This window comes from Lampris incognitus, chromosome 1 (genome assembly GCF_029633865.1).
Source record: "Lampris incognitus isolate fLamInc1 chromosome 1, fLamInc1.hap2, whole genome shotgun sequence".
Lineage (NCBI taxonomy): Eukaryota > Metazoa > Chordata > Actinopteri > Lampriformes > Lampridae > Lampris > Lampris incognitus.
The window spans coordinates 120,245,985-120,273,686 of NC_079211.1; the positions used below are offsets into that span (position 1 = coordinate 120,245,985).

The 27,702-nt window shown below is 45.9% G+C and overlaps 1 protein-coding gene across 1 annotated transcript in view; it reads right to left on the bottom strand.

Moving 5' to 3' along the window:
• ntrk2a (neurotrophic tyrosine kinase, receptor, type 2a) overlaps positions 1 to 27,305 on the bottom strand; it is a 146,890-nt gene extending 119,585 nt beyond the window's left edge. The window contains exons 1-5 of the mRNA XM_056279236.1: positions 27,064 to 27,305; positions 21,718 to 21,792; positions 20,089 to 20,160; positions 19,399 to 19,467; positions 17,082 to 17,230 (exon numbers count right to left, since the gene is read on the bottom strand). Of these exons, the coding sequence (XP_056135211.1) occupies positions 17,082 to 17,230; positions 19,399 to 19,467; positions 20,089 to 20,160; positions 21,718 to 21,792; positions 27,064 to 27,305 (607 nt within the window). The remainder of the gene's footprint in view (positions 1 to 17,081; positions 17,231 to 19,398; positions 19,468 to 20,088; positions 20,161 to 21,717; positions 21,793 to 27,063) is intronic.
• Between the last annotated feature and the right edge of the window lie 397 nt (positions 27,306 to 27,702).

The window sequence follows — 27,702 nt, forward strand, 5'->3', positions numbered from 1 at the left end:
CGGATGCAGAACTAGAGACTGTCAACATGGCACAACACTTACCTATCGCAGCAGACAGGCTACATGATATACGATCTGCCACGAAAGAGGATGAAACACTGCAGCTTCTCATCAAAATGATGCAGCAAGGATGGCCTGACGATAAGTCAAAAACACCAAGGGAAATCAAGCCCTACTTCTCATTCCAAGAGGAGTTAAGCCACCAAGATGGAATAGTGTTCAGGAGTGAGCGCGCTGTCATCCCTGATGCATTGAGGAAAGACATCACTTGCCGCCTACACGCATCACATCTGGGTGTGGAAGGATGCCTACGGAGGGCTAGGGAGTGTGTCTATTGGCAGGGCATGAACGACCAAATAAAATCATATATAGCAAAGTGTGACATCTGCAGATCAATGGACATTAAACAACAAAAAGAAACACTAATGTCACATGATGTGCCAAGCAGGCCGTGGGCAAAGGTGGGCACGGATCTGTTCATGTTTGAAAACAAAGACTACCTCATAATTGTTGATTTTTTTCTCAAATTTTTGGGAAATAGATTACCTGGCAGATACCAAGTCAACCACAGTGATACGGAAGCTGAAAGCTCATTTTGCCCGCCAAGGTATCCCAGATATTGTAATCTCGGACAATGGCCCACAGTATTCGTCACAAGAATTCCAGAAGTTCAGTCGACTGTGGGGATTTCAACATAAAACCTCATCACCAGGTTACCCGCAAAGCAACGGCAAAGCTGAGTCAGCTGTTAAGACAGCAAAAAGACTCTTGCTCAAAGCCAAGGCTGCTGGACGGGATCCTTATCTCGCCCTTCTGGACCACCGCAACACACCATCACAGGGTACTGATACCACACCAGCACAGCGGCTGCTCAGTCGCCGTACCAAAACACTACTGCCAACCAAGGCAAGCCTGTTACAGCCGAAAGTTGTGCAGGTGAAACAGGATTTACAAAATAACCAACAACGGCAGAGGGCATACTACGACAGGTCGGCTAAAGACTTGGACACGCTTGCCCCAGGTGAATGTGTGAGAGTTCAGCCTCTCGCACCCCACACTGGCTGGAGAGTGGGCAAGGTGCTGAGGCCGGTCGATAGGAGATCCTATGAGGTCCAGCTGCACACGGGTGGTGTCATCAGGAGAAATCGCAGACACCTCAGGCATGCACCAGGGGCAATCTTCACTGACACTATGGACATGGAGATCAGCAGCCCCAGTCAGCCAGAGAGTGTTGAACCTGGACATTCAGAGAGTGTTCCTTCTCGCAGTGTCTTAGCAGGAAACAAAACCAAGGACACTGGTGACAGGGCCAACCCTGTTACCACCAGATCAGGCCGCTCTGTTGTGCAGCCGCAGCGATACAAAGACTTTGTGACCTCACATAGATGAATGGATCTGTAGCACTAATGGACTTTGGGGGGGGCATGAATGAAAAAGAAAAAAAAGTGAATCACAAATGTTGTGCAAATGTATTAAAGGTTCTAAAAAAAAAGAAGAAACTGAAAAGAGAAAGGATGTAACAATAGGAACTATTGTTAGGAACCATTGTTTAGTTCCTTGTTTACACAGGGGTCGTTTAGGTTGTTGCACCTGGAATAACGGACCGAGCATGATGCATAACCTTACGTGCCGAAGTTATTATTAAAGTTTATAGCCCCGTGGGGTTGAAACGAGTTGTAACGTCTCATTAGTAGAAGGAAACAACACACTTTAACAGGGGAGATGGAAGTATGCTGGAGATTCATACAACACAGAATCTGCCCAGTTTGCTTGTATATCATTCATTGAACAAGCATGATTTCAATATGTTTTGTCTGGAAAGGATCACAAAAGGTTTTTTTTTGTAATAAAGATGGAAAGAAATAAGACGGGAGGGAAAGAAGCAAGACCGAGAGACAGCAATATTTCTGTCAGTGCGTCACTGTTAAGGTTTGTAGAACGAACCCAATAGCGACAACACAAGACAAAGTAAAGCACCAACCTGGCAGGACTCGTAGAGGAGAGCCGGCCGGGCCTGGACAGAAGGGGGAGGCGCTTCAGGCGGAACTTGAGAATAGCTTCTTAAAAATGGGAAAACGTAAACTGCCCCCTTAATCCGAAAAGGAAAAAACGTAAACTGCTCCCTTAAAGTCCGAAAGGGAAAAAACGTAAACTGCTCCTTTAAAGTCCGAAAGGGAAAAAACGTAAACTGCTCCTTTAAAGCCCGAAAGGGAAAAAAAAACACAAACTGCTCCTTTAAAGTCCGAAAGGGAAAAAAACACAAACTGCTCCTTTAAAGTCCGAAAGGGGAAAAAACACAAACTGCTCCTTTAAGGTAGAAGTCCAACCGAGTAATAAGATCCACAGTGAGAGAGGAGAAATTAGAATATCAAAAACTTGATCTCAACTAGGAAATCACGATGGGAAAATCCAATGGGGAAAACACAAAGAGAGTTCTTCTCCGAACAAGCTCTCAAGGAGAACTGACACAAGGGAATAATCAAACAAGCAAAAACACGGAGAATACTACAATCTGTACTCCACCGGGAGACACAGAAATGTCACAAAACTCGAGACGAAGAATTTACTCACGGGACTGTTCAGGACGAACTCGCGACGAGTTCTGGAAAGCAAACAAACTTATACTAGAGTGGTTAACGAGTAGGTAGGCTGCAGGTGTTTCAGACGCGCCCTTCCCCCGCTCTCATTGCTGGTTGCCAGGTTGGTCAACAGACCGAGCCCTAACAGTACCCCCCCCCCCTCTACGGGAGCCACCAGGCGACCTGCCAGGCTTGTCAGGGTGACGGCGATAGAACTCAGCGAGCAGACCAGGGTCCATGATGAGCTGGCGGGATACCCAGCTTCGTTCCTCCACCCCATAGCCCTCCCAGTCAACCAAATACTGGAACCCCCGTCCCCTGCGTCGGACGTCCATCAGCCGACGGACCTTCCACTGTGGATGCCCATCCACAATCTCAGGGGGAGGCGGAGCTGGGGCCGGAGGCATAAGGGGGCTCTCGGAGACAGGCTTTACTCGGGACACATGAAAAACCGGATGGATCTTCATGGAGGCCGGGAGCTTAAGACGCACAACTGCAGGACTGGGTACTTCCTGGATCTCGAAGGGTCCAACGAACTGGGGATTCAGCTTCTTGGCAGAGGACTGAAGGGGGAGATCCTTGGTGGACAGCCAGACTCTCTGTCCGGGTTGGTAAGCTGGTGCTGTGGATCGGCGACGGTTAGCTCCTCGTCTGGCACGTTCCGTAGCACGGAGCAGCGCAGCCCTGGTGATCTCCCAGACACGACGACAGCGGTCCAGATGAGTCTGCACGGAGGGAACCTCCACTTCGGACTCCTGTGCAGAGAAGACGGGCGGCTGGTAACCCAGGGATGACTCAAAGGGCGAGAGGCCGGTGGCGGAGCTGACCAGGGAGTTGACCGCATACTCGACCCAGGGGAGAAACTGACTCCAGGAGGTTGGCTTCTTGGCAGCGACGCAACGGAGAGCAGATTCCACACTCTGGTTCATCCTCTCAGTCTGTCCGTTAGTCTGCGGATGATATCCCGACGAAAGGCTGACCGAGGCGCCCAACCCCTTGCAGAAAGCACGCCACACACGGGAAACAAACTGGGGCCCTCTGTCTGACACAATGTCCTTGGGAAGTCCATGCAAACGGAAGACATGGCTCATCAGGAGGTCAGCGGTTTCTGAAGCAGAAGGAAGCTTAGGCAAAGCCACCAGGTGAACACCCTTGCTGAAGCGATCCACCACCGTCAGGATCACTGTGTTGCCCTGAGACGGAGGAAGCCCAGAGACAAAATCCAACGCCACATGGGACCAGGGCCGACTGGGAATAGGAAGGGGCTGCAGCAGACCAGCCGGTGCCTGGTGAGAGGCCTTGCTGCGGGCACAGATGGTGCAGGCCATGACGAACTCCTTGACGTCCCTCCTCATAGTGGGCCACCAGAACCGTCGAGCTATGAAAGTGAAAGTGCGGTGGACTCCAGGGTGGCAAGCGAGCTGACTGGTGTGGCCCCATTTGAGGACCCGAGACCTCACGGATTCCGGAACAAACAGTCGGCGAGGCGGCACGTTGCTCGGGGCTGGACTGGAGCGCAAGGCGCGCTTGACCACCGTTTCAAGGCCCCAGGTCACCACGCCAACGACCTTGGTCTCAGGGAGGACGGGACTTGGCTCCACCGTTACAGGTTCCTTAAGGTGTTGACGAGACAGAGCATCTGCCTTGGTGTTGCGGGAGCCAGGACGATAAGTCAGTGTGAAGTCGAACCGACTGAGGAAACTGGCCCACCGTGCCTGCCGACCATTGAGACGTTTGGTTGCCCGGATGAACGTCAGGTTCTTATGATCAGTCCAGATGGTAAATGGATGCTCTGCCCCCTCCAGCCAATGGCGCCATTCCTCAAGTGCAGCCACTACAGCGAGAAGCTCCCGATTACCAACATCGTAGTTCTCCTCGGCGGGAAGCAACCGGCGGGAGAAGAACGCGCAAGGATGAACCTTCTGGTCGGTCTCTGATCGTTGGGAGAGCACAGCCCCCAATCCGGTGTCCGAAGCGTCCACCTCAACTATGAACTGCCTCTTGGGATCGGGATGGAGTAGGACGGGGGCACTGGTGAACCTCTCCTTGAGCGACAGAAATGCAGAGCGAGCAGCTGGGGACCAGACGAACGGCTGAGAGGGGGAGGTTAGACGGGTGAGGGGTTCTGCTACAGAGCTGTAGTTTCGGACGAACCTCCTGTAAAAGTTCGCGAACCCGAGGAAGCTCTGCAGTTCCTTACGTGACTTAGGATCCGGCCATTCCACCACCACTTTGATCTTGCGAGGATCAGCTCGAGTCTTGCCTCCCTCCACGATAAAACCTAAGTAGTCCACTGACTCAGAATGGAACAGGCATTTCTCAGCCTTGACGAACAGCCGGTTACGAAGGAGGCGTTCGAGAACCTGCCGCACGTGCTGGACATGCTCCTCGAGGGACCTGGAGAAGATGAGGATGTCATCAAGGTAGACGACAACGAATTGGTCGAGCATGTCGCGAAGGATGTCATTCATGAGTGCCTGGAACACCGCCGGGGCGTTGGTGAGGCCGAACGGCATTACCAGGTACTCATAATGACCACGGGGAGTCTTAAAGGCTGTCTTCCACTCGTCCCCTTTCCGGATCCGAACGAGATGGTAGGCGTTCCGGAGATCCAGCTTAGTGAAGACAGTCGCCTGGGTCAGGGGTTCGAGGGTGGAGCTCATCAGAGGCAGGGGGTATTTATTCTTGATGGTGATGTCGTTGAGTTGGCGATAATCAATGCAGGGTCGGAGACCACCATCCTTCTTCTTAACGAAAAAGAAACCAGCTGCCACCTGGGAGGATGAGGGTCGGATGAGCCCTGCCGCCAACGATTCTGAAATGTAATCGTCCATAGCAGCCTTCTCGGGAATGGAAAGGCTGTAAAGACGACTGCTAGGGAGAGAGGCCCCAGGACGGAGGTTGATAGCACAATCATATGGCCGATGCGGAGGGAGAGACTGAGCCCGCGTCTTGCTGAAGACCTCCCCGAGATCATGATACTCGGGAGGAACAGAGGAAAGATCGGGAGGAGGGGCAATCGGAACAGTCTGGACTGCTGGACCAGGTGCGGCCTGAAGACACCGGGCGTGACAGGAGGAGCTCCACTCCAAAATGTTACCAGACGACCAAGCAATGTGTGGCTCATGCTGAGCCAACCAGGGACGCCCCAAGATCACAGGAACTAAGGGAGACTGGATGACGAAGAACTGAAGGCTCTCCACATGGTTTCCAGCAATAGTGAGAGACACGGGACAGGACTGTCGGGTAACACTGGCCAGGCGGCGCTCATCCAGAGCAAAGGCCTCTATTGGCCTCTCCAATTCCTCACATGGAATGTTAGCTTGAGCAGCAAACGTAGAGTCCAAGAAACACCCATCAGCTCCCGAATCGATGAGTGCGCCTACAGTGAGCCACTGGTCTGCCCAAGCCAGGGTAACGCTCACAAGATGGTTAGCCGGAGCAGGACGGCGGGAACAGGAAAGACGGCTCACTAGGATCTCCCGGGGTCCCAGTGAGCCTAATCTTTTGGCCGTGTAGGACACTCGCTGATCCGGTGTCCCTTAAGACCGCAGTAAAGACAGAGACCTGCCTTGAACCGGGCCTCACGTTCAGCGGGAGTCAGTCGTGTACGCCCAAGCTGCATAGGTTCCTCCTCTGTCACAGTCTGGGAGGAGGAGAGGCTTGCCACAGGGGAAGTGGAGTGCGACGAAGAAGAGCCCCCTTCGGAAGCTCTGGATGGCTGAGAGGTAGAAACGGTTCCCCGTAGACCTCGCTCGCGCCTTCTCTCGCGGAGACGTCCATCGATGCGGATGGCAAGGCTGATAAGGTCGTCGAGAGAGGTAGGATCCTCCCGGGTGGCTAGCTGATCCTTGACGGCATCGCTGAGGCCCCTACGGAAGGTTACCCGAAGTGACTGGTCGTTCCAGCCACTCTCAGCCGCAGCCAGCCTGAACTCGACTGAGTAGTCAGTGACACTGCCACTGCCCTGCTGGATCCTGCTCAATCGGACACCCGGATCCTGACCGTACACTGGATGATGGAATACCTTCCGAAGCTCAGCCACAAAGTCATCGTAGGAAGAGCAGAAACTGGCCCCCATGGACCAGGAAGCAGTGGCCCACTGAGCAGCGCGGCCAGTCAGCAGGTTAGTCACGTAAGCAACTCTTGCAGCATCTGTGGTGAACCCCCTGGAATGGTGGGCGAAGACAAGCTCACACTGCATGATGAACGTGGCACAGGTCTCAAAGTTGCCATCAAAAGGCTTGGGATTGGAGATACTGGTCTCCCGGAAATCCGAAACATAAACGGTAGGATTGTCTAAGGCAGCGGTCGGGAACCTATGGCTCGCGAGCCATATATGGCTCTTCCGGTGACGGCATATGGCTCCCAGACAATTTTGAGTTGAAAAAATTTTTTTTTTCAAAAAAATCAGTTTGGAACTGATTTTAAGATACTTGTGATATTTCTTAATAATACTGTGTCATTTTAAAGTAAACAGAAATTAGTTTTGAAGATAAATTTCACGGGTCACGGGTCACCCGTGGGTCGGGTCGGGAACCAACGGCTCGCGAGCATGTCCGGGTCATTGTAAAGGTGAAGAAATCAATTTTATCAGATAGCCAACTAGTTTATCCGCTTCAACCCTTGTAACGGAAAAGATGGCGAAAAGAAAAAAAGACGATGATTACCGTGCATTCCAGGCTGCGTGGACAGAGGAATTTGCATTTGTGGAGAGAGCAGGATCTGCGGTATGTCTAATATGCAATGATAAAATTGCATCGATGAAACGGTCAAATATAAAGCGGCACTTCAGTACGCACCATGCTTCATTTGCATCGAAATATCCAGCGGGGGACAGCAGGAAAAGGGCATGCGAGGAGCTACAGCGGAGAGTGCAGACGAGTCAGCAGCAACTACGTGTGTGGACCAAGCAAGGTGACGGGAATTCCGCTAGCTTTGCGGGGGCTTTGGCAATAGTAAGGAATGGAAAGTCATTCACAGATGGCGAGTATGCCAAAACATTCATGCTTATGTGGCCAATGAACTGTTTGATGACTTCCCAAATAAAGACAAGATAATCAAACGAATAAAAGACATGCCCCTGTCAGCAAGAACTGTGCACGATCGTAGCATCATGACGGCAAATCAAGTCGAGGTAACACAAATTAAGGACATAAACGCCGGGACATACTTTTCTCTCGCGTTAGATGAGTCAACAGACGTTAGCCATCTATCTCAGTGCAGTATAATTGCCAGGTATGCTGCAGGTGACACACTGCGTGAGGAAAGCTTGGCTGTTTTGCCAATGAAAGGGACAACAAGAGGAGAGGATTTATTCATGTCTTTCATGGAGTTTGCTAAAGAAAAAAAACTACCGATGGATAAACTTATTTCTGTCTGTACTGATGGTGCACCCTGTATGTTGGGGAAGAACAAAGGATTTGTAGCGCTTCTCCGTGAACATGAAAAGAGAGCCATCCTAAGTTTTCATTGCATCCTGCACCAGGAGGCGCTTTGCGCTCAGACGTGTGGCCAGGAGCTTGGCGAGGTGATGTCTCTGGTCATTCGAGTGGTCAACTTTATTGTTGCCCGAGCTTTAAATGATCGCCAGTTTAAAGCTCTGTTAGAAGAAGTTGGGAATCATTATCCCGGTCTGCTTTTACACAGCAACGTGCGTTGGTTGTCAAGGGGGAAGGTGCTCAGCCGTTTTGCAGCTTGCCTGAGTGAAATCCGGACTTTTCTTGAAATGAAAGGCGTCAAGCATCCTGAGCTAGACAACACTGACTGGCTCCTGCAGTTTCACTATCTCGTGGACATAACTGGCCATCTGAACCAGCTCAATGTGAAAATGCAAGGTATTGGAAATACAATCTCATCCCTTCAACAAGCAGTGTTTGCATTTGAAAGCAAGCTGGAAGTCTTTCTCAGGGACATTGAAACAGGTCGTCTTCTGCACTTTGAAAGACTGCAACAATTTAGAGATGCATGCTTAGCAAGTGACTCCACTCAACATCTGGATCTCCAGCAGCTAGCTGGCTTTACGTTCAATCTCCTGCAGTCATTCAAAGCACCTGGATCTCCAGCAGCTAGCTGGCTTTACGTTCAATCTCCTGCAGTCATTCAAAGCACGTTTTGGAGAATTTCGTGCGCGCACTGGTCTTTTCAAGTTCATCACTCATCCACATGAGTGTGCAGTGGACAAAATCGACCTGACATGCATCCCCGGGGTCTCTATCGGAGACTTTGAGCTGGAAGTTGCTGACCTGAAGGCATCAGACATGTGGATGAGTAAGTTCAAGTCACTTAATGGAGAGTTGGAAAGTCTTGCGCGACAGCGAGCAGAGCTGGCGAGGGAACACAAGTGGACAGAAATTAAAAATCTTCAACCTGAAGACCAGCTGATTCTTAAAACTTGGAACGAGCTTCCTGTGACATACCACACAATGCAGCGTGTGAGTATTGCCGTATTGACCATGTTTGGCTCTACATATGCATGTGAACAGTCTTTCTCGCATATGAGGAACATTAAGACCAACCTACGCTCACGTTTAACTGATGGAAGCCTCAACGCCTGCATGAAGCTCAACCTCACCACGTATGAACCAGACTACAAGGCCATCAGCAAAACCATGCAGCACCAGAAGTCGCATTAAAAGTAAGACATATTTAATTTATTATACGTTAAAAATACTATATGGCTCTCAATGAAATATATTTAGAAATATTTGGCTTTTATGGCTCTCCCAGTCAAAAAGGTTCCCGACCCCTGGTCTAAGGCAACGGCTGCGGGCACTGCTGGAGGAGGGGCGGCCGGAACTGGTGGGACAGCTGGCTGGATGGTGATAGCCGCTGTGAGCTCGCGAGCGCCGCTTGCTGGGCCGAAAGAGAATCCACCGAAGCCTGGAGGGGTTGCACCTGAGCCCGGAGGCCCTGCATGGCAACAGCGGCCTCTTGTAGTTGCTGGCCGTGGGAGGCTGTAAGCTGAATCTGCTTATAGAGAGCAGCCTGGACAGGATTGGCGTCTAGGTTGTCTGAGTTCATAGTGAGGGCGAGTTCGTACTGTTAAGGTTTGTAGAACGAACCCAATAGCGACAACACAAGACAAAGTAAAGCACCAACCTGGCAGGACTCGTAGAGGAGAGCCGGCCGGGCCTGGACAGAAGGGGGAGGCGCTTCAGGCGGAACTTGAGAATAGCTTCTTAAAAATGGGAAAACGTAAACTGCCCCCTTAATCCGAAAAGGAAAAAACGTAAACTGCTCCCTTAAAGTCCGAAAGGGAAAAAACGTAAACTGCTCCTTTAAAGTCCGAAAGGGAAAAAACGTAAACTGCTCCTTTAAAGTCCGAAAGGGGAAAAAAAAACACAAACTGCTCCTTTAAAGTCCGAAAGGGAAAAAAACACAAACTGCTCCTTTAAAGTCCGAAAGGGGAAAAAACACAAACTGCTCCTTTAAGGTAGAAGTCCAACCGAGTAATAAGATCCACAGTGAGAGAGGAGAAATTAGAATATCAAAAACTTGATCTCAACTAGGAAATCACGATGGGAAAATCCAATGGGGAAAACACAAAGAGAGTTCTTCTCCGAACAAGCTCTCAAGGAGAACTGACACAAGGGAATAATCAAACAAGCAAAAACACGGAGAATACTACAATCTGTACTCCACCGGGAGACACAGAAATGTCACAAAACTCGAGACGAAGAATTTACTCACGGGACTGTTCAGGACGAACTCGCGACGAGTTCTGGAAAGCAAACAAACTTATACTAGAGTGGTTAACGAGTAGGTAGGCTGCAGGTGTTTCAGACGCGCCCTTCCCCCGCTCTCATTGCTGGTTGCCAGGTTGGTCAACAGACCGAGCCCTAACAGTCACTGGCTTATTGCTGAGGAGTCTTTGGGAGGTGTCTGTCAAAATTTTTAATAATGATTAATGATTGCAAGCTGCTTTAAACTGTAGTCAGCAAGGTAACACAAAGGAATACTCAAAAATATTGACGAATCAAAGCTTGAATCAGTCCTTGAACTAGATAACCTCTAAATCCAAAGAATGCATTTATATGATGCATCCTTATTTACTGACTATAATTTTAAACAGCGGTAGGCTAATGTCATCAAAACCATGTTGTCATCATCAGTATCTCTAATGTCAAAATCTGAAAAGCCTTTCTCCTTTGTTTTAGTATTCTAAAAAGGAAATATTGGTTATAACTAGTCTTCTGCAACTTTTGATGGAACTGCCACTGATAAATCAGTAGTTTTTATCTTATTATGTAATCCATAATCCCCCCCTCTCTCTCGGGTGTGTGAAATATGCCACAAGACAGCACCATCTCCTGCTCACACAGAAGAAATTAATCTGACCTTTGACTGGTTCGCTGATTTACTGAAAAGACTTTTATCTACTGTCCTATGCTGTCTCTCATACATTATATGTATATGAACATCCCATCTAATAAGAGGATTTAGCTATTTCAGCCACATCCATTGCTGGTAGATGCATAAAATCAAGCATACAGCCATGCAGTCTCTATAGACAAACATTGGCAGTAGAATGGGTCACACTGAAGAGCTCATTGACTTTCAACATGGCATGGTCATAGGATCATAGTCATGGTCATAGGTCATAGGATGTCACCTTTCCAACAAGTCAGTTCGTCAAATTTCTGGCTGCTAGATCTGCCCAAGTCAACTGTAAGTCTGTTACTGTGAAGTGGAAACGTCTGAGCAACAACAGCTCAACTGTGAAGTGGTAGGACACACAAGTTCACAGAACGAGATTGCTGAGTGCTGATGTGTGGAGCACTTGAAAATCATCTGTCCTCAAGTTGCAACACTCACTAACTACCGAGATCCAAACTGTCTCTGGAAGCATAATACAACAGCATAATGATATTCATGAGAACTGTGTGCATTCAACTTTTTGGCAACAGTTTGGAGATGGCCCTTGACTGTTTCAGCATGACAATGCCCTGTGCAAAAGGTGAGGTCCATAGACATGTTTTTCCAAGTTTGGTGTGGAAGAACTTGGCCTGCGCAGAGCCCTGACCTCAACCCAACCCACACCTTCCCCCCGACATCAGTGCCCGACCTCACTGATGCTCTTGTGGCTGAATGGAAGCAAATCCCCACAGCTGTGTTCCAAAATCTAGTGAAGAGTAGAGACTGTTATAGTAGCAAAGGGGAGACCAACTCCATATAATGCCCATGGTTATAGAAAGAGATGTTCAATAAGCATATGTGGCTGTCATGTTTGGTAGTCCACATACTTTTTGTTTCATTCTGTTCCGTTCTTTACCTAACCCTACAGAATGCCACACACAAGCCAGTCTCTTATTAGCGAGTCTTTAATGTATCCAACATTACAACTACTGGCTAGCATTCTCGAGTCTGTGACGTATTTGCCAACGTTTTCTGTTAATCATTGGTTTCTCGTTAAAAAAACAAACAAACAAACAAACAAACAAACCTGCAGTCTCGTTCCCTCTTGGATTACAGTGTCCGTCAAACAGCGCCACCATTGAACTCACTGTTCTCCTCGCTGACGTGCTGTCACTTGCCAGAGTGAGTGTTCAACAGCGCTCTCTCTCTCTCTCACTCTCTCCTCCACTCGTTCCTCTGCATCGGGCATGGTAAGGTCCGTGTACAATGTAAACTCCTCCTTCCAACTCTTTCATGTCTTGGCTAGGTTGCTGGAGTCTTAGCACCAGTATTGCCGGAGGATTTAGTCCAGCCATCCCGACGGCCGTTATCCTTTCCCGCTCTCCCGTTGCGGCGTTCGGTTAGTCAGTCGACCCTAAACTAATTTACGTTAGCCATAGCTAGCAGCACTCGTTCGCATCTAACGGCAACTAAACTTGTGCACCGCTGCCACCATGTTTAATTCAGTTCCGTTCTTTACTTAAACCCCACAGAAATGGACGGTTAAAGCTTTACTTGCTTACTTATTACTTTATTAACATAAACCCTTCAATCATACGGTTCCTTTACTTTCAGCTCTAGCCGGCATCTCTCAGGGTCCGTGTCACACTCTAACTGCTCCCCGGAACCACAAACTAGGAACAACAATCCTATTGTTACACTTTTGGCCATGTAGTGCACATGATATTGAAGCGTGCACGAATAAGTAGACACGCTGGCCCTTGGCTAACGGGTCGGACCCTTTTGTCAACTGGTTAACGTTGTCGCCCGCGGTGCGGGATATCCGAATTCGCGTCCCAGCTGTGACGGTCCGGCCGGGCTGTCCCCCGAATTCGCTACAATATGTAAAGGTGCACTTGGTATTAAAAGGTGTGTGTGTGTGTGTGTGTGTGTGTGTGTGTGTGTGTGTGTGTGTGTGTGTGTGTGTAAGACAGATGGAGCCACACAAATAGACATACAGAAGCATACAGCCAGAAACATAAGAAAACTAAATAAATAACCCAAAAAGAAGACACAGAAATGGAAAGTCAGAAAAAAGGGTGAAAGAGCAAGGACAAGTTCAAAAAAAATTAACAGACAGACTTGTGGACTCATTTATTGCCTCACTGGGTCGTTATTGTAAAATCTCTTACTGCTCGTCAACTCTACCCGCTTGGTATCTACTGCAAGTCTATCTGTCCTGCAAGAGGGATTCCTCCTTTGATGCTATTCAGGAGGTTTCTCATATCCCCCCCCCCCTGATAAGGTGTTGTTTTTTTTGGGGGGGGGGGTTGTGGCGTTTTTCCACGTAAGAATCAAGGGCAAGGATGGGGGCTGTTGTATATTGGCAACTGCTCTATTTTTATGTCAGAGAATATAATGTGATTGTAAAGCCTTCTGGAGTTGAATTGGGATTTCGGGTTAAAATTTGACTTGACTTGACTTGACTTGACTTGACTTGACTTGACTTGACTTGACTTGACAGACAGACAGACAGATGGACAGATGGACAGACGGATGGATGGACAGACAGACCGACAGGCAGACAAACAGACAGACGAAACAGACAGAAAGAAACAGACAGACAGAAACAAGCAGACAGACAGACAGACAAGCAAGATGGATGGACAGACAGATGGACAGACAGACGGACGGACAGACAGACACAGACAGACAGACAGACAGACAGACAAAAAACAGGGAGACAGACAGACGAGACAGACAGACAGACAAAAACAGGAAGACAAATGGACGGACAGACAGACAAGACAGACAGACAGACAGACACACAGAAATAGACAGACACACAGAAAGAGACAGACAGACAGACAGACAGACAAATGGACAGAAAGTACTGATGGTCAAAACAGTTGAGAGACCAAAGATCTCATTGACATTTAACTCCAAGTGAAGGGGTCATCTCAGCACCAAAATGAAAATGAGAGCACCCTTACTCAGGACAGATGGATTCAGTTATTTACCTTTACCGTTACATTATCAGTATTTGGCTGCCAATGAGAAACATGCAATGACTGCAATGGCAGCTTAAGTGTGAATTATGAGCTCACTGGCTTCACAAGCAGCCAATAGTGGTGAGTACTGGGGGAGAGCTGCATTGCCTCGACATTGGCTGTAACGAAACGTTCCCCTGACAAGAAATGCTAGGAGAGAGAAAAAAGAGGGGAGGGTGGAGGGATTTATTTTTACTTTAAGGCAAGAGCAAATGATAGATAGCAAGTGCTGTGGAGGAGGAATATGTAAAAGAGGGTGTGATTCAAAAGAGAGAAAACAAAGTGGCGTGTAATATAGAGATAATATAGGATTTCATTTTATGAGGGACGATTGTGGGCTGCTGTCGTACTGACAGGTGAGGGAAGCGGGGTGAGGATCCAGGGCCGAATAGGGTGGGGCAGACAAGGCAGACTTTAAGGACAACTATACTGAGTTTAAAAAGTAAAAAATGTAGAAAATTCATAAAAATTAGCCCTTTTGATGTGAGACTGATACCCATAGCCACCAGAGTATCGAATAAAGTGACTGCTCTAACAAAGCCCTTTTGCAGGATATCATGGCCCACTGCTTTTCATATTACACAGGCATGGGGATTGCAGTAAAATCAGGCCAGCACATTTCAGCACAGTTTGGTATGGCAGTATGAAACATCGATATACTGCATGCAGCCTTTCACAGTTTGAAACAAACAGTACAGTGCCAGAGAGAGAGAGAGAGAGAGACAGAGAGACAGAGACAGAGAGAGAAACAGAGAAACAGAGAAACAGAGAGACAGAGAGACAGAGAGACAGAGAGAGACATATGTGGGTGGCCCGAGAGATCAGTGTTAGCCCTAAGGCATCATTTGGTACATCCTCTCCTTTGTGCCCTCCTATGTCATTCAGAGATGGACAGACAGAGGGTGCAATAAATAGACAGACAGACACAGACAGGCAGACAGACAGACAGACAGACAGACAGACAGACAGACAGACAGACAGACAGACAGACAGACAGACAGACAGACAGACAGACAGACAGACAGACAGGGAAGGAGGGAGGGATGCACATAGACATACAGATAGACATGCAGACTGCCAGAAAATGAGTAATTAAGAAGAGCAGATAGAAAAACACAAGAGCAGAGTCAAGGCAAGAGAGAGGAAGTTGCAAAAGAAAGAAAGGGTTGAGAAAAAACAAGGCAAAGCAACAGACAGAGGAAAAGGTCAGTAGTTTGGCCAGATGGAGAGGACTTCCAGTCTATCGCTGGTAACCCAGGGGCATCTTCTGGTGTGCCTCCTCCCATGCCTTCCTCATATGTCACTCTACCAGGGGGTCCCCGACCACCTCTCCAGAGACCCTGCTATAACTGTGGTGCTGCCAAAAATAACCACAGCTAATGGAGGAAGGCAGTGGGTACAAATCAATAGGAGTTATCAATGACACTTAGCTTCCTGCTAGCTAACTAAGTCGTTAGCATCCTCTGCATCTCTGTGCTATTTTTGACCATGTCAGGTTTAAAGTATATTCTTGATTTGTTTGCCATTTTCTCATGTTCGTGATATTTATATCCTGACAGGTAAGCTTATTTCAAAATTGACAACTGCACCCAACTGGCTGTCACATATTTCCAATTTCAGTTGTTCTGTCAATTAAAAAAAAAAGAAAAAAGGAAAACACTATTCCACCCTTAATTTTTCACCTAACATTGTTGGAAATGCTCAAGCCAAGTTATTTTATTCATTTATTTTTGGAGAATAATGTTCAGTGTGGTTCAATTTAGCATTGAAAAAATACTAGTAACTTCAGTAGAATGTGGCTGCAGATGCTGCTGGCCTCAGACTGGGTGGGAGTTTGGACAATCTTTGTCTTTAATTCATGATCTAATACACGCTCTCACAAGCAAGTAAATAGGTGTGGAGGTCTGGTTTGCAAGAGTACGCTTTGACTGCTTAGATAGGGTTACGCACCTTTGTTGACTTTTCTGTTTCATGGATTATGCCTTGAGCCTCATGGGAATGTTGTTGCTTTCCCATAATTAATTTATCACAATGAATTCAGTGGGACGATACGCTCCAGATGCTTGCAGAAAAATATGACTGTTACTATAATAGTCAGTTGCCTTGGTCTCTTGTTGCTTCCTTTTGTAAATATACCAGGAGTGTTAAAGTGTAATTTCCTTCAAAATTTCTCTCAAGAGTTTCTTTGTGGCAGCATGGTGAATGACACCTCAAAAACCCCAGCGTTCAAAGGAAATGAAATCCGCCGACGGTGAAACACAGTGCCAATGGCTGCTGAGACATTTCACATTACTGTAATGCACTTAGTAAAAATCATATACTCAACATCTTGAGTAACATACTGATGTCATTCTTGTGTTTAATTACACAACCAATTACACAACCATGTCCTTCACAGTGACCTTTCTCCAGCACCAGTCCAGACTAATATCTCCAATAAACAGTCTGTACTGAGACATAAATTACATAGACAAAAACACACTCATGCACACATAAACACACACACACACACATGCACGCACACATGCATATGCACATGCACAGACAATTCCCCTATTCCTTTTCTCCTCCTTAACTTCCCCTGTTTATTGGACACATATACACTCCCTTCTGTCTAATAACTAATCTATAGTAGATCACATGAGAACATCCCAATAGGACAGAGACAATGTCAGCCCATTTAGAGTCCGTGGCGAACAAGGACCGGTGATGGATGTTAACTGTCAACCAGATCAAACCAGACAACATTATTCTTTCGTAGAGTTCACCAACCCCTGCTATCTCTTTCTAACGCTCACATGCAAACACATGCAGGTTAACCCAAATACACATATGTACATGCTGGAAACTACGATCATTAATTACACCTTCCCTCCGGGTGCTTAAGCACATTGCAGTATGGTATGCAATACATCTTATGACTATTTTGTTAAACTCCATACCACAGCTGTGTGTGTGTGTGTGCGTGCGTGCGTGCGTGCGTGCGTGCGTGCGTGCGTGCGTGCGTGCGTGCGTGCGTGTTCTTTTGTGTGTGCGTGTGTCTATGCATGTATGTGTGTGCGTGTCTGTATGTGTATGTGTCTGCGTGCATGTGCTTTTTTTTCTGTGTGCTCACCACAGTTAGGTAGTGTTAGTTTGGACAGCGCCTTGCGTGCTCCTCCCTCCTCAATACAGCGCAGCTCCTGTGTGTCTGCCTCCTCTGCCAACCAAAGCTTGATCCACATATTCTCACAGGAGCAGCGAAGAGGATTCCCTGACAGGATCCTATACATCCATACACACGAGCGAACACAAACACACATTCGCGCACGCACACACACACACACACACACACACACACACAAACAAGTATGCAATCATGGCCCCAACACAAGCATGCAGCATACATACTAGTTACCACACTGCAAGAGGATCTAAAAACATATGTGTGTGTGTATATATATACATATATATATATACAGTGCATCCGGAAAGTATTCACACCCCTTCACTTTCCCCACATTTTGTTATGTTACAGCCTTATTCCAAAATGGATTAAATTCCTTTTTTTCTCATCAATCTACACACAATACCCCATAATGACAAAGTGAAGAAGGTTTTGTAGACATTTTTGCAAATTTATTAAAAATAAAAAACTGAAATATTGCATGTACATAAGTATTCACACCCTTTGCTATGACACTCAAAATTGAGCTCAGGTTCATCCTGTTTCCACTGATCATCCTTGAGATGTTTCTACATCTTGATTGGAGTCCACCCATAGTAAATTCAATTGATCGGGCACGAGTTGGAGAGACATACACCCGTCTATATAAGGTCCCACTGTTGAGAGTGCATGTCAGAGCAGAAACCAAGCCATGAAGTCAAAGGAATTGTCTGGACCTCCGAGACAGGATTGTATCGAGGCACAGATCTGGGGAAAGGTACAAAAAAATTTCTACAGCTTTGAAGGTCCCGAAGAGCACAGTGGTCTCCATCATTCGTAAATGGATGAAGTTTGGATCCACCAGGACTCTTCCTAGAGCTGGCCGCCCAGCCAAACTGAGCAATCGGGGGAGAAGGGCCTTGGTCAGGGAGGTGACCAAGAACCCGACTGTCACTCTGACAGAGCTCCAGTGTTCCTCTGTGGAGATGGGAGAACCTTCCAGAAGGACAACCATCTCTGCAGCACTCCACCAATCAGGCCTTTATGGTAGAGTCGCCAGACGGAAGCCTCTGCTCAGTAAAAGGCACATGACAGCCCACTTGGAGTTTGCCAGAAAGCACCTAAAGGACTCTCAGACCATGAGAAACAGGATTCTCTGGTCTGGTGAAACCAAGATTGAACTCTTTGGCCTGAATGCCAAACGTCATGTCTGGAGGAAACCAGGCACCTCTAATCACCTTGCTAATACCATCCCTACAGTGAAGCATGATGGTGGAAGCATCATGCTGTGGGGATGTTTTTCAGCAGCAGGAACAGGGAGACTAGTCAGGATCGAGGGAAAGATGAATGGAGCAAAGTACAGAGAGATCCTTGATGAAAACCTGCTCCAGAGCACTCAGGACCTCAGACTGGGGCGAAGGTTTACCTTTCCACACGACAACGACCCTAAGCACACAGCCAAGACAACGAAGGAGTGGCTTCGGGACAAGTCTGTGAATGTCCTTGAGTGGCCCAGCCAGAGCCCAGACTTGAACCCCATTGAACATCTCTGGAAAGACCTGAAAATAGCTGTGCAGCGACGCTCCCCAACTAACCTTACAGAGCTCGAGAGGATCTGCAGAGAAGAATGGGAGAAATACCCCAAATATAGGTGTGCCAAGCTTGTAGCTTCATACCCAAGAAGATTTGAGGCTGTAATCACTGCCAAGCGTGCCTCAACCAAGTACTGAGTAAAGGGTGTGAATACTTATGTACATGCAATATTTCAGTTTTTTATTTGTAATAAATTTGCAAAAATTTCTACAAAACCTTTTTCACTTTGTCATTATGGGGTATTGCATGTAGATTGATGAGAAAAAAAAGGAATTTAATCAATTTTGAATAAGGCTATAACATAACAAAATGTAGGGAAAGTGAAGGGGTGTGAATACTTTCCGGATGCACTGTATATATACACACACATACAGTTTTATTCACAGAAATATTGTATGTATGTTTGTGTGCATGCTTGTACATAAAACGGCTAGAGGTAGTCAAAAACACTTGTATAAAACAGTGAGGTGTAACCGAAAGACACATAAACGAGAGAGACAGAGACAGAAAGAAACCCCAAAATGTGATAATGAAATAGTTAAAAAACAGAAGAACAAACACATAGTCAAGAAAGACAGAATGATGAGATAGCGAGAGACAAACAGAGGGAGAGAGTGAGTGAGAGACAGAGTGGGAGACAGACAAACGGACAGCGATGGACAGACAGAGATAGAGAGTGCCATATTGAACTCACAGATATGAGATGTTGAGATGTCTGAATATCCTCCAGGACAGTGATGACAAGTTATTATCTTTCAGATTCCTGGAAATGAAATGCAATATCACAGAATAAGATTTTGTCTGCAATGCCTCAACAAGTTACTGGGTTGGCGTTACCACAACCAAGGGAGCATATAAATTTCAAACAAACCAATAGTCCTTTATCAGCTTCTCAATAAAGGTTTTCCCCTCAAAGGATTTGTGACAATTAACCTTAAGTAGCGTGTCAAAAGAGTTTTGAAGAAGTTTTTTTTCCCCAGCGTCCTCTTCAGTTGGCACCGTATTGTCAAAGTTAATGTATTCTGAGAGCGTCTCAAGGTTTGGCAGTCAATTACCTATCCTATTAACAGATAACCTGAATGCAGCTCTCTTTTCATCGGCCACCTTAGGGTTTGGTTCAGTACAAAAACTCATAGGGTGAGCTGTTAAGGGGTATTATTCACAAATTTCCTAATGACAATATGTTAAGATGTTGACTAATAAATAATAACAAAAAATACTACATAATTTGAGCAATTTCTCTTTTTTTCTTTTTTTTCCTTTTTTTCTTTTTTTTTTATTGTGCCATTACCACTGAGGGGAAACAAAATGGCCACTGTAACACGGCTCGGCAAGTCAGGACATAAGCTAGGAATCAGTAATCAGAGAGGGTTTTTTTACTCACAAGTACTGTAGTTTCAGGTTGTTTTGAAAAGCCAGCTTGGACACATATGTTAGCCTGCTGTTTGTCACCGTTCTGACACAAACAAAAACAACAACAACAACAACAACAACAACATAACCAACATCATCATAACGAACAACAACTATAAACTGATAATCAGCATCAGCATCAGCATCAGCAGCAACAACAATAACCTGATGTCAGGTTACTGACTGATGAGCACCCTGGCTCCATCCAGACTGAAAGTGCAGACAGACAGTGTTTGCATGACAGAGGCCAAGAGGCACACTGGGTGTCAGAGTCAGGGGGAAATACAGGTATACAGATGATCCTGGCCTGACTGTTTTGCATCTGCCAAAGGTCTGCAGCAGCAGATGTTAATGCTTGGGATCGCGTGTAGTATTATCATTGATGTGGGTTGACATGCAGAAGAAGCTATTTTGTTCATATGGGAAGAAATTAATGCATTCTGTCATCTTACCTTATCCATGAAAACAATGTTTGAACAGTTGATGTCAGTGAAAGGCATGCCATCAACAAACACAATGACATTTGGGTAGTGAATTTTCCACACAGTTGGCATCTACTGCAAGTCTATCTGTGCTCAAGGAGGGATTCCTCTTCTGATGTTTCTTTAGGAGGTTTGGCACAGAGTTTCCAATCGAATGCTTTTTATAATTCACAGAGATGGCAGGAACACATTGAGAGCCAGACGTTTATCAAAATAAGGTTACAGGACTGCATCAATAGCTCATATGAACTTGATTCGTATTGTTTTCTGGGGCTGATTGATCTTGAATTGCACAAACAGAACTCAGTCAAGATTTTCTATCCGACTTGAGATGTTAAGACTATTGGACCTAATCTTAATGGATGGTTGTTGGAAAGAACCTTTGATTGACTATTGGATGTTCTTGACATTGTTTGGGTATCTCCAGACCTTAATTAACCTTGAGTAGTCCTCAAATATAAAACAGTAGATGATTTCATTGCATCCTTAAATGTTTTTCATCCTGTTTTGGAATGGGTATAGGTCAGGAGAGCTTTCGTGACAGCTACTTTCCAGCATGGCAATCATTCTTCCATTATTCAGGCATTCATCCCTGATGGACTTGACTGGGAAAAATACAAGTGTCCACCATATGAGATATGTAACAATGCAAGAGAAATCAGCAAGAGTATTCTTATCATAAGAATACTGTTTATACAACGAGACTAAGAGGCAGAGTAAAACAGAAGGAACTGCTTGGCGTGCAGAATATGCAGATAGACACAGCATGGTTTTGAGGCAGCAAAGAGGGTCAACATCGCCTCAAACAAAGGATGAGGAATATCAAGGTAAACTAAATCAATGCATCTAACAAGGAGTCTCAATAGGTTGCCAAATTTCTCTGCTTGCCTCCTTAAGCTTGATGCCCAGGTAGAATGGCCTTTAAAGTGATGTTACAGGCAAGGTGTTGGTAAAATGAAGATAAAAAAAAAAAAGAAAATCATTTTAACCAGGCCTGAGCCAGGATTCAGCCAACGTGGCAGCCAATACTGTCAGCCCCGAAACAAACATTATGGTGAAAGTTGTCCTTTCCCAGTATCCCAGTATGGATGAATGTGGTGATAGACCAGCATACTTACAGGTTCCTGAGGTTCTTGTATAGGTGCAGGTCTTTGTCATTGATGGAGGAGAAGCTGCTCTGGTTGGCAATGTAGCTGTCAGGAGAAACAAACATGTGTCAGAGGGATGCGTCTGCTAAGAAAGGGGTGCACAAACAGAAACACTTCAACGGGCAAAAGTGCATTATAGTATTTCCAACGGGTGCTTGTCTGGGTCATAATTTTTAAAGAGCTTTTTGCAGTGCTTAATGCAGCAAAACCCTGTTCCCATAAAAGTTTACATGCCAAGACAAAGCCAAACCTCTTTTGGTTCTTTTGGGTCTTGGTAAACGGTTGTAGACTACAGTATTAGTTAGGCCATATGGAAAATATTATCCCAATAATCACATGAAATTTCACAGAATACTAATATATGTCTCAATATCCGATATCCGCTTACATAAGCAAAAACAGCATGTTTAAGAGCCCAGCTGAGGTTATCACACTGAGCTGTTTGGTAATATAAAGTACAATATCAAATCAATGCAGGTTTTCAAACAGTACTCCCTCAAATATTTCAGACCTCATTCTGTGAAAAATTTTAAACCATTTTAGGTCATATTTTTTGCTAACATATAAACAACAAAATGGTGATATGCAAATTTTATCCCAATACGATACCATTGAAAGACAGTGAACAGTAATACTTAATTAATGTCCAGGTCTAGTCTGAGTGTAAGAGCATTGAAAGTTAATTTGTCAAAGCAGCTAATTTCTTTCCAGAGATAGATGATCAGGCAACTTCATCTCATAGCAAATGGCCTTAACGGGTTCAAGTGTCAAGATTAAATTAAAGGTGAGAGTTGCAGATTCCCCATCAGAAGCTTGCTGATTTGAATCCTTAGTCCAGCAGAATATTCTTTTTTTTTTACCTGTGTTAAGCAGTGTCAGTAGACTGGCAAAACTGTAGCTAGCCATATTGAAGATTGCTGGTGGACACCTGACGAAAGCTTGACACTTGTCCTCATGTTTTAAGTGTATCAGAAGCCGGAATATCATGAGAGTAGCGTTTTATGAGATTTCCCTTACCCTAGGTCCAAGCTTTTTACTCCAAACTCTTGCAAACACGATGTGTGTGTGTCAGCATGCATCTGAGATACTCTCTGATCTCTGCATGTTGAGGGTGTGCTCCACCCTTCTACCAATACATATATGTGGGATCATACATTATTTTTGAAAAACCTTGAAATCAATAACTTCAGCAGTAAATATGTCTCTAGTCTATGCAAACAAATGACATGCATATTTTGTTTATTGCATTCATCCATTTCCGAACAGCTTATCCTGCTCTCAGGGTCGCTGGAGCCTATTCCAGCAGTCATTGAGCAGCAGGCACCCTGGACAGGCTGCCAGACTATCACACAGGGCCCGCCCACACATGCACGCGCTTTAGTATGGCCAATTCACCTGATCTACATGTCTTTGGACTATGGGAGGAAACCAGAGCCCCCAGAGGAAACCCACACAGACATGGGGAGAACATGCAAACTCCACACAGGACGACCCCGGAGGTTGGACTACCCTGGGGCTCGAACCCAAGACTTTCTTGCTGTGAGGCGACCACGCTAACCACTGCGCCACCGTGCCCCCCTTGTTTATTACAGTACGGTATAAATAAGCTCTAACCCAGCATCTTTCACAGACCTTTAAGACTAACACACACAGTTTGAAAAATCGGATGAATGCTGATGAAGCCCACCATTCACATCAAAGTATAGAGGCCTAAATTGTGTCATAAAATGCCAAATTAACTGTTAAAGAAAAGAACTGGTGAGATATATACAGAATTACACAAGTGTTGACAGACAACAACAGACTTCACGTAGAAACGCAGGGTCCGAGCGACGACTTGCATTCATGTCGCTCACTCGTACCTCTCCTATAAATAAGGTTTTTTATGCAGTTGGCTATATTCCACAAAAAGCAGCTGTATAAAATGTTAAATTGCTGTTCTTACTAAATCAATCTGGCTTAACAGAGACATGCTCAGCATTTCTTACAGAGCCTCAGTAGGTCTAATCTACCACCCTCTAATTTTGTCCCCCCCCCCAATCTTTGATTAGGCTGTTTACCAATGACTTGTGCAATTATGGGGTGTGTGTGTGTGTGAGAGAAAGAGAGAGAGAGAGAGAGAGAGAGAGAGAGAGAGAGAGAGAGAGAGAGAGAGAGAGAGAGAGAGAGAGAGAGAGAGAGAGAGAGAGAGAGAGAGAGAGAGAGCATCTGTGTTTGTGTGCGTGTGCCAATACTTTCTGTTCATTCTTAACACCTGAAAACCAATCTGGAAGACTACCAAGACTCAAGACAAAACTTCTTTAAATGAAGTCACATGCAATAAGATGGTGTAGTCTCTAATTGTAACTGTATATTAATGTGCATGTTAGAAAAATTGGATGATCTAAATGCTTTTACCCTAATCCGGGGTCATGGTAGTTTATCTCTTCCCTGGTTTTGGCAAACTCGGCTAGTATTCACGACAACTCCATCGATAGCAAATTATGTATTTATGTTAACAAAGCACTCGCTGAATTAAGGCTTTTCACGACATTGCTGGTTCATTAAAACAACTTCAAAAGTGACATCACCAAGGTCTTCTATCACCTTCAGAAAATTACATAGGAGCAATTAAAAACTTCGATCTCTGCACTTTAGCACAAACGTGGGCACGCGCATTCACCTTTCAGGAACCCCTATATTTACTGTTAACTTTGTGAGCCCGGAGTCCAGCCTCATCTGGATGATCTCATGACGACACATGGCTCTACTTCACACCGACTTTTGACCAAATGCTGGATCCTATGCAATACTGAAACAAAATGCCCCTTTCCTTAAACGTCTATCTATCTATCCATCTATGTGTGTGTATATATACACTACCGTTCAAAAGTTTGGGATCACCCAAACAATTTTGTGTTTTCCATGAAAAGTCACACTTATTCACCACCATATGTTGTGAAATGAATAGAAAATAGAGTCAAGACATTGACAAGGTTAGAAATAATGATTTGTATTTGAAATAAGATTTTTTTTACATCAAACTTTGCTTTCGTCAAAGAATCCTCCATTTGCAGCAATTACAGCATTGCAGACCTTTGGCATTCTAGCTGTTAATTTGTTGAGGTAATCTGGAGAAATTGCACCCCACGCTTCCAGAAGCAGCTCCCACAAGTTGGATTGGTTGGATGGGCACTTCTTGCGTACCATACGGTCAAGCTGCTCCCACAACAGCTCAATGGGGTTCAGATCTGGTGACTGCGCTGGCCACTCCATTACCGATAGAATACCAGCTGCCTGCTTCTGCTCTAAATAGTTCTTGCACAATTTGGAGGTGTGTTTAGGGTCATTGTCCTGTTGTAGGATGAAATTGGCTCCAATCAAGCGCTGTCCACTGGGTATGGCATGGCGTTGCAAAATGGAGTGATAGCCTTCCTTATTCAGAATCCCTTTTACCCTGTACAAATCTCCCACCTTACCAGCACCAAAGCAACCCCAGACCATCACATTACCTCCACCATGCTTAACAGATGGCGTCAGGCATTCTTCCAGCATCTTTTCATTTGTTCTGCGTCTCACAAACGTTCTTCTTTGTGATCCAAACACCTCAAACTTGGATTCATCCGTCCACAACACTTTTTTCCAGTCTTCCTCTGTCCAATGTCTGTGTTCTTTTGCCCATCTTAATCTTTTTCTTTTATTGGTCAGTCTCAGATATGGCTTTTTCTTTGCCACTCTGCCCTGAAGCCCAGAATCCCGCAGCCGCCTCTTCACTGTAGATGTTGACACTGGTGTTTTGCGGGTACTATTTAATGAAGATGCCAGTTGGGGACCTGTGAGGCGTCTGTTTCTCAAACTAGAGACTCTAATGTACTTATCTTCTTGCTCAGTTGTGCAACGCGGCCTCCCACTTCTTTTTCTACTCTGGTTAGAGCCTGTTTGTGCTGTCCTCTGAAGGGAGTAGTACACACCGGTGTAGGAAATCTTCAATTTTTTAGCAATTTCTCGCATGGAATAGCCTTCATTTCTAAGAACAAGAATAGACTGTCGAGTTTCAGATGAAAGTTCTCTTTTTCTGGCCATTTTGAGCGTTTAATTGACCCCACAAATGTGATGCTCCAGAAACTCAATCTGCTCAAAGGAAGGTCAGTTTTGTAGCTTCTGTAACGAGCTAAACTGTTTTCGGATGTGTGAACATGATTGCACAAGGGTTTTCTAATCATCAATTAGCCTTCTGAGCCAATGAGCAAACACATTGTACCATTAGAACACTGGAGTGATAGTTGCTTGAAATGGGCCTCTATACACCTATGTAGATATTGCACCAAAAACCAGACATTTGCAGCTAGAATAGTCATTTACCACATTAGCAATGTATAGAGTGTATTTCTTTAAAGTTAAGACTAGTTTAAAGTTATCTTCATTGAACAGTACAGTGCTTTTCCTTCAAAAATATGGACATTTCAATGTGATCCCAAACTTTTGAACGGTAGTGTATATATATATATATATATAAAACATACAGTTTTATTAACAGAAATATTGTCTGTGTATTTGTGTGCATGCTTGTACATAAAACGGCAAGAGAGGTAGTTTGTTTTTTCCAGTTTGACATTTGGGGTTTATTTTCATTGGAGTCGTAACCGTCTCGGTAGGTAACGGTGCTGGCATTTGGACGGTCTGTCGGTGAGACACATGAGAAACATACATATGTGAATATACACACACATATATATTAATGTAGTCTCCCCTATCCGCCGAGCAGCCCTCCCTATGGGACACGGCTGGTAGCTGGTACCGGAACCAGCCCTCCGGTTCAAGCTCCAGACGTACACACCGACACACTCTCTCACGCGCGCACACAAACACGCGCGCGCGCAATCTTATATGCAAAACATACCTCATTAGCATAATTTGCGCCCTTTTTAATATGATGGCAGCCTTATTGCTTAAACGACAATGTGGCCGCTGTGTTGAGAACCGATTTGTCGTGCAGTAGAGGCTGTGCTCTGCCAACTGAACGCGACACACGTGTGTTCAACGTGGTCTGTTAAACGCTTTGTTAAATGTGTGAATTCGTATTAATTTTAAGCATAGGCTAGTTGATTGGTCTATTCACTGCCATAGAGTACCCTACATCGGAAGCTGCTTCCTAATTCCCTATCAAGCCATATTCAACACTTACAGGGGGCAATCTGAGGATGGGGGGGGCAGAAAGAACCAGACAACACATGGATCCTGACAACAACGTGGAGAAATATGAGTTGCAACAATTCACCAAATTGACCAACCCCACGCCTTCCTGTGTGATTAGAAACCAGTGACCGAGACACTCACATGTCGGTGATATTCTCCATCTCCAGTTCGTTTGGGAGGACGGGGAAAGCGATGATACCTCGGTCCTGGTCCACGCAGGAGATTCTGGTCCCGCTGCAGGAACAAGAGGAAGGGCAGGCGGCCCCGAACCTCCACGACCCACCCGAACCCGCCATCACCCCCATCAGCAGGACCCACCACCACCACCGCCGCCCCCCCGGCGGGGAGACAGCCCTGCTGCTACCTGGTCTCAAGGCGCTCATCTCGGGTGCCGTCTTCAGCTACAGCCCGCTGAACCCCCAGGCCCGGCCCAGGATGGCTCGGAACAGCCCCGATCAAACCAAAGCGAGCGGTCTCCGTGGGGGAAATTTTCTTTTTTTTTTAATTTAACGAAATGTGATAAAAATCCACCGCTGGGAAGGTTACGCAGCTAGATTACCATCGGCCCCGAAAACACTGCGCGACGGAAAACTGCAAAAAGGTGTGAAAATGGGAGAAGAGGGAAAACCCGTGTCCTCTCTCTCTTTCCCTCTCTCTCTCTCTCTCTCTCTCTCTCTCTCTCTCTCTCTCTCTCTCTCTCTCTCTCTCTCGCTCTCGCTCTCGCTCTCGCTCTCTCTCTCTCTCTCTCTCTCTCTCTCTCTCTCTCTCTCTCTCTCTCTC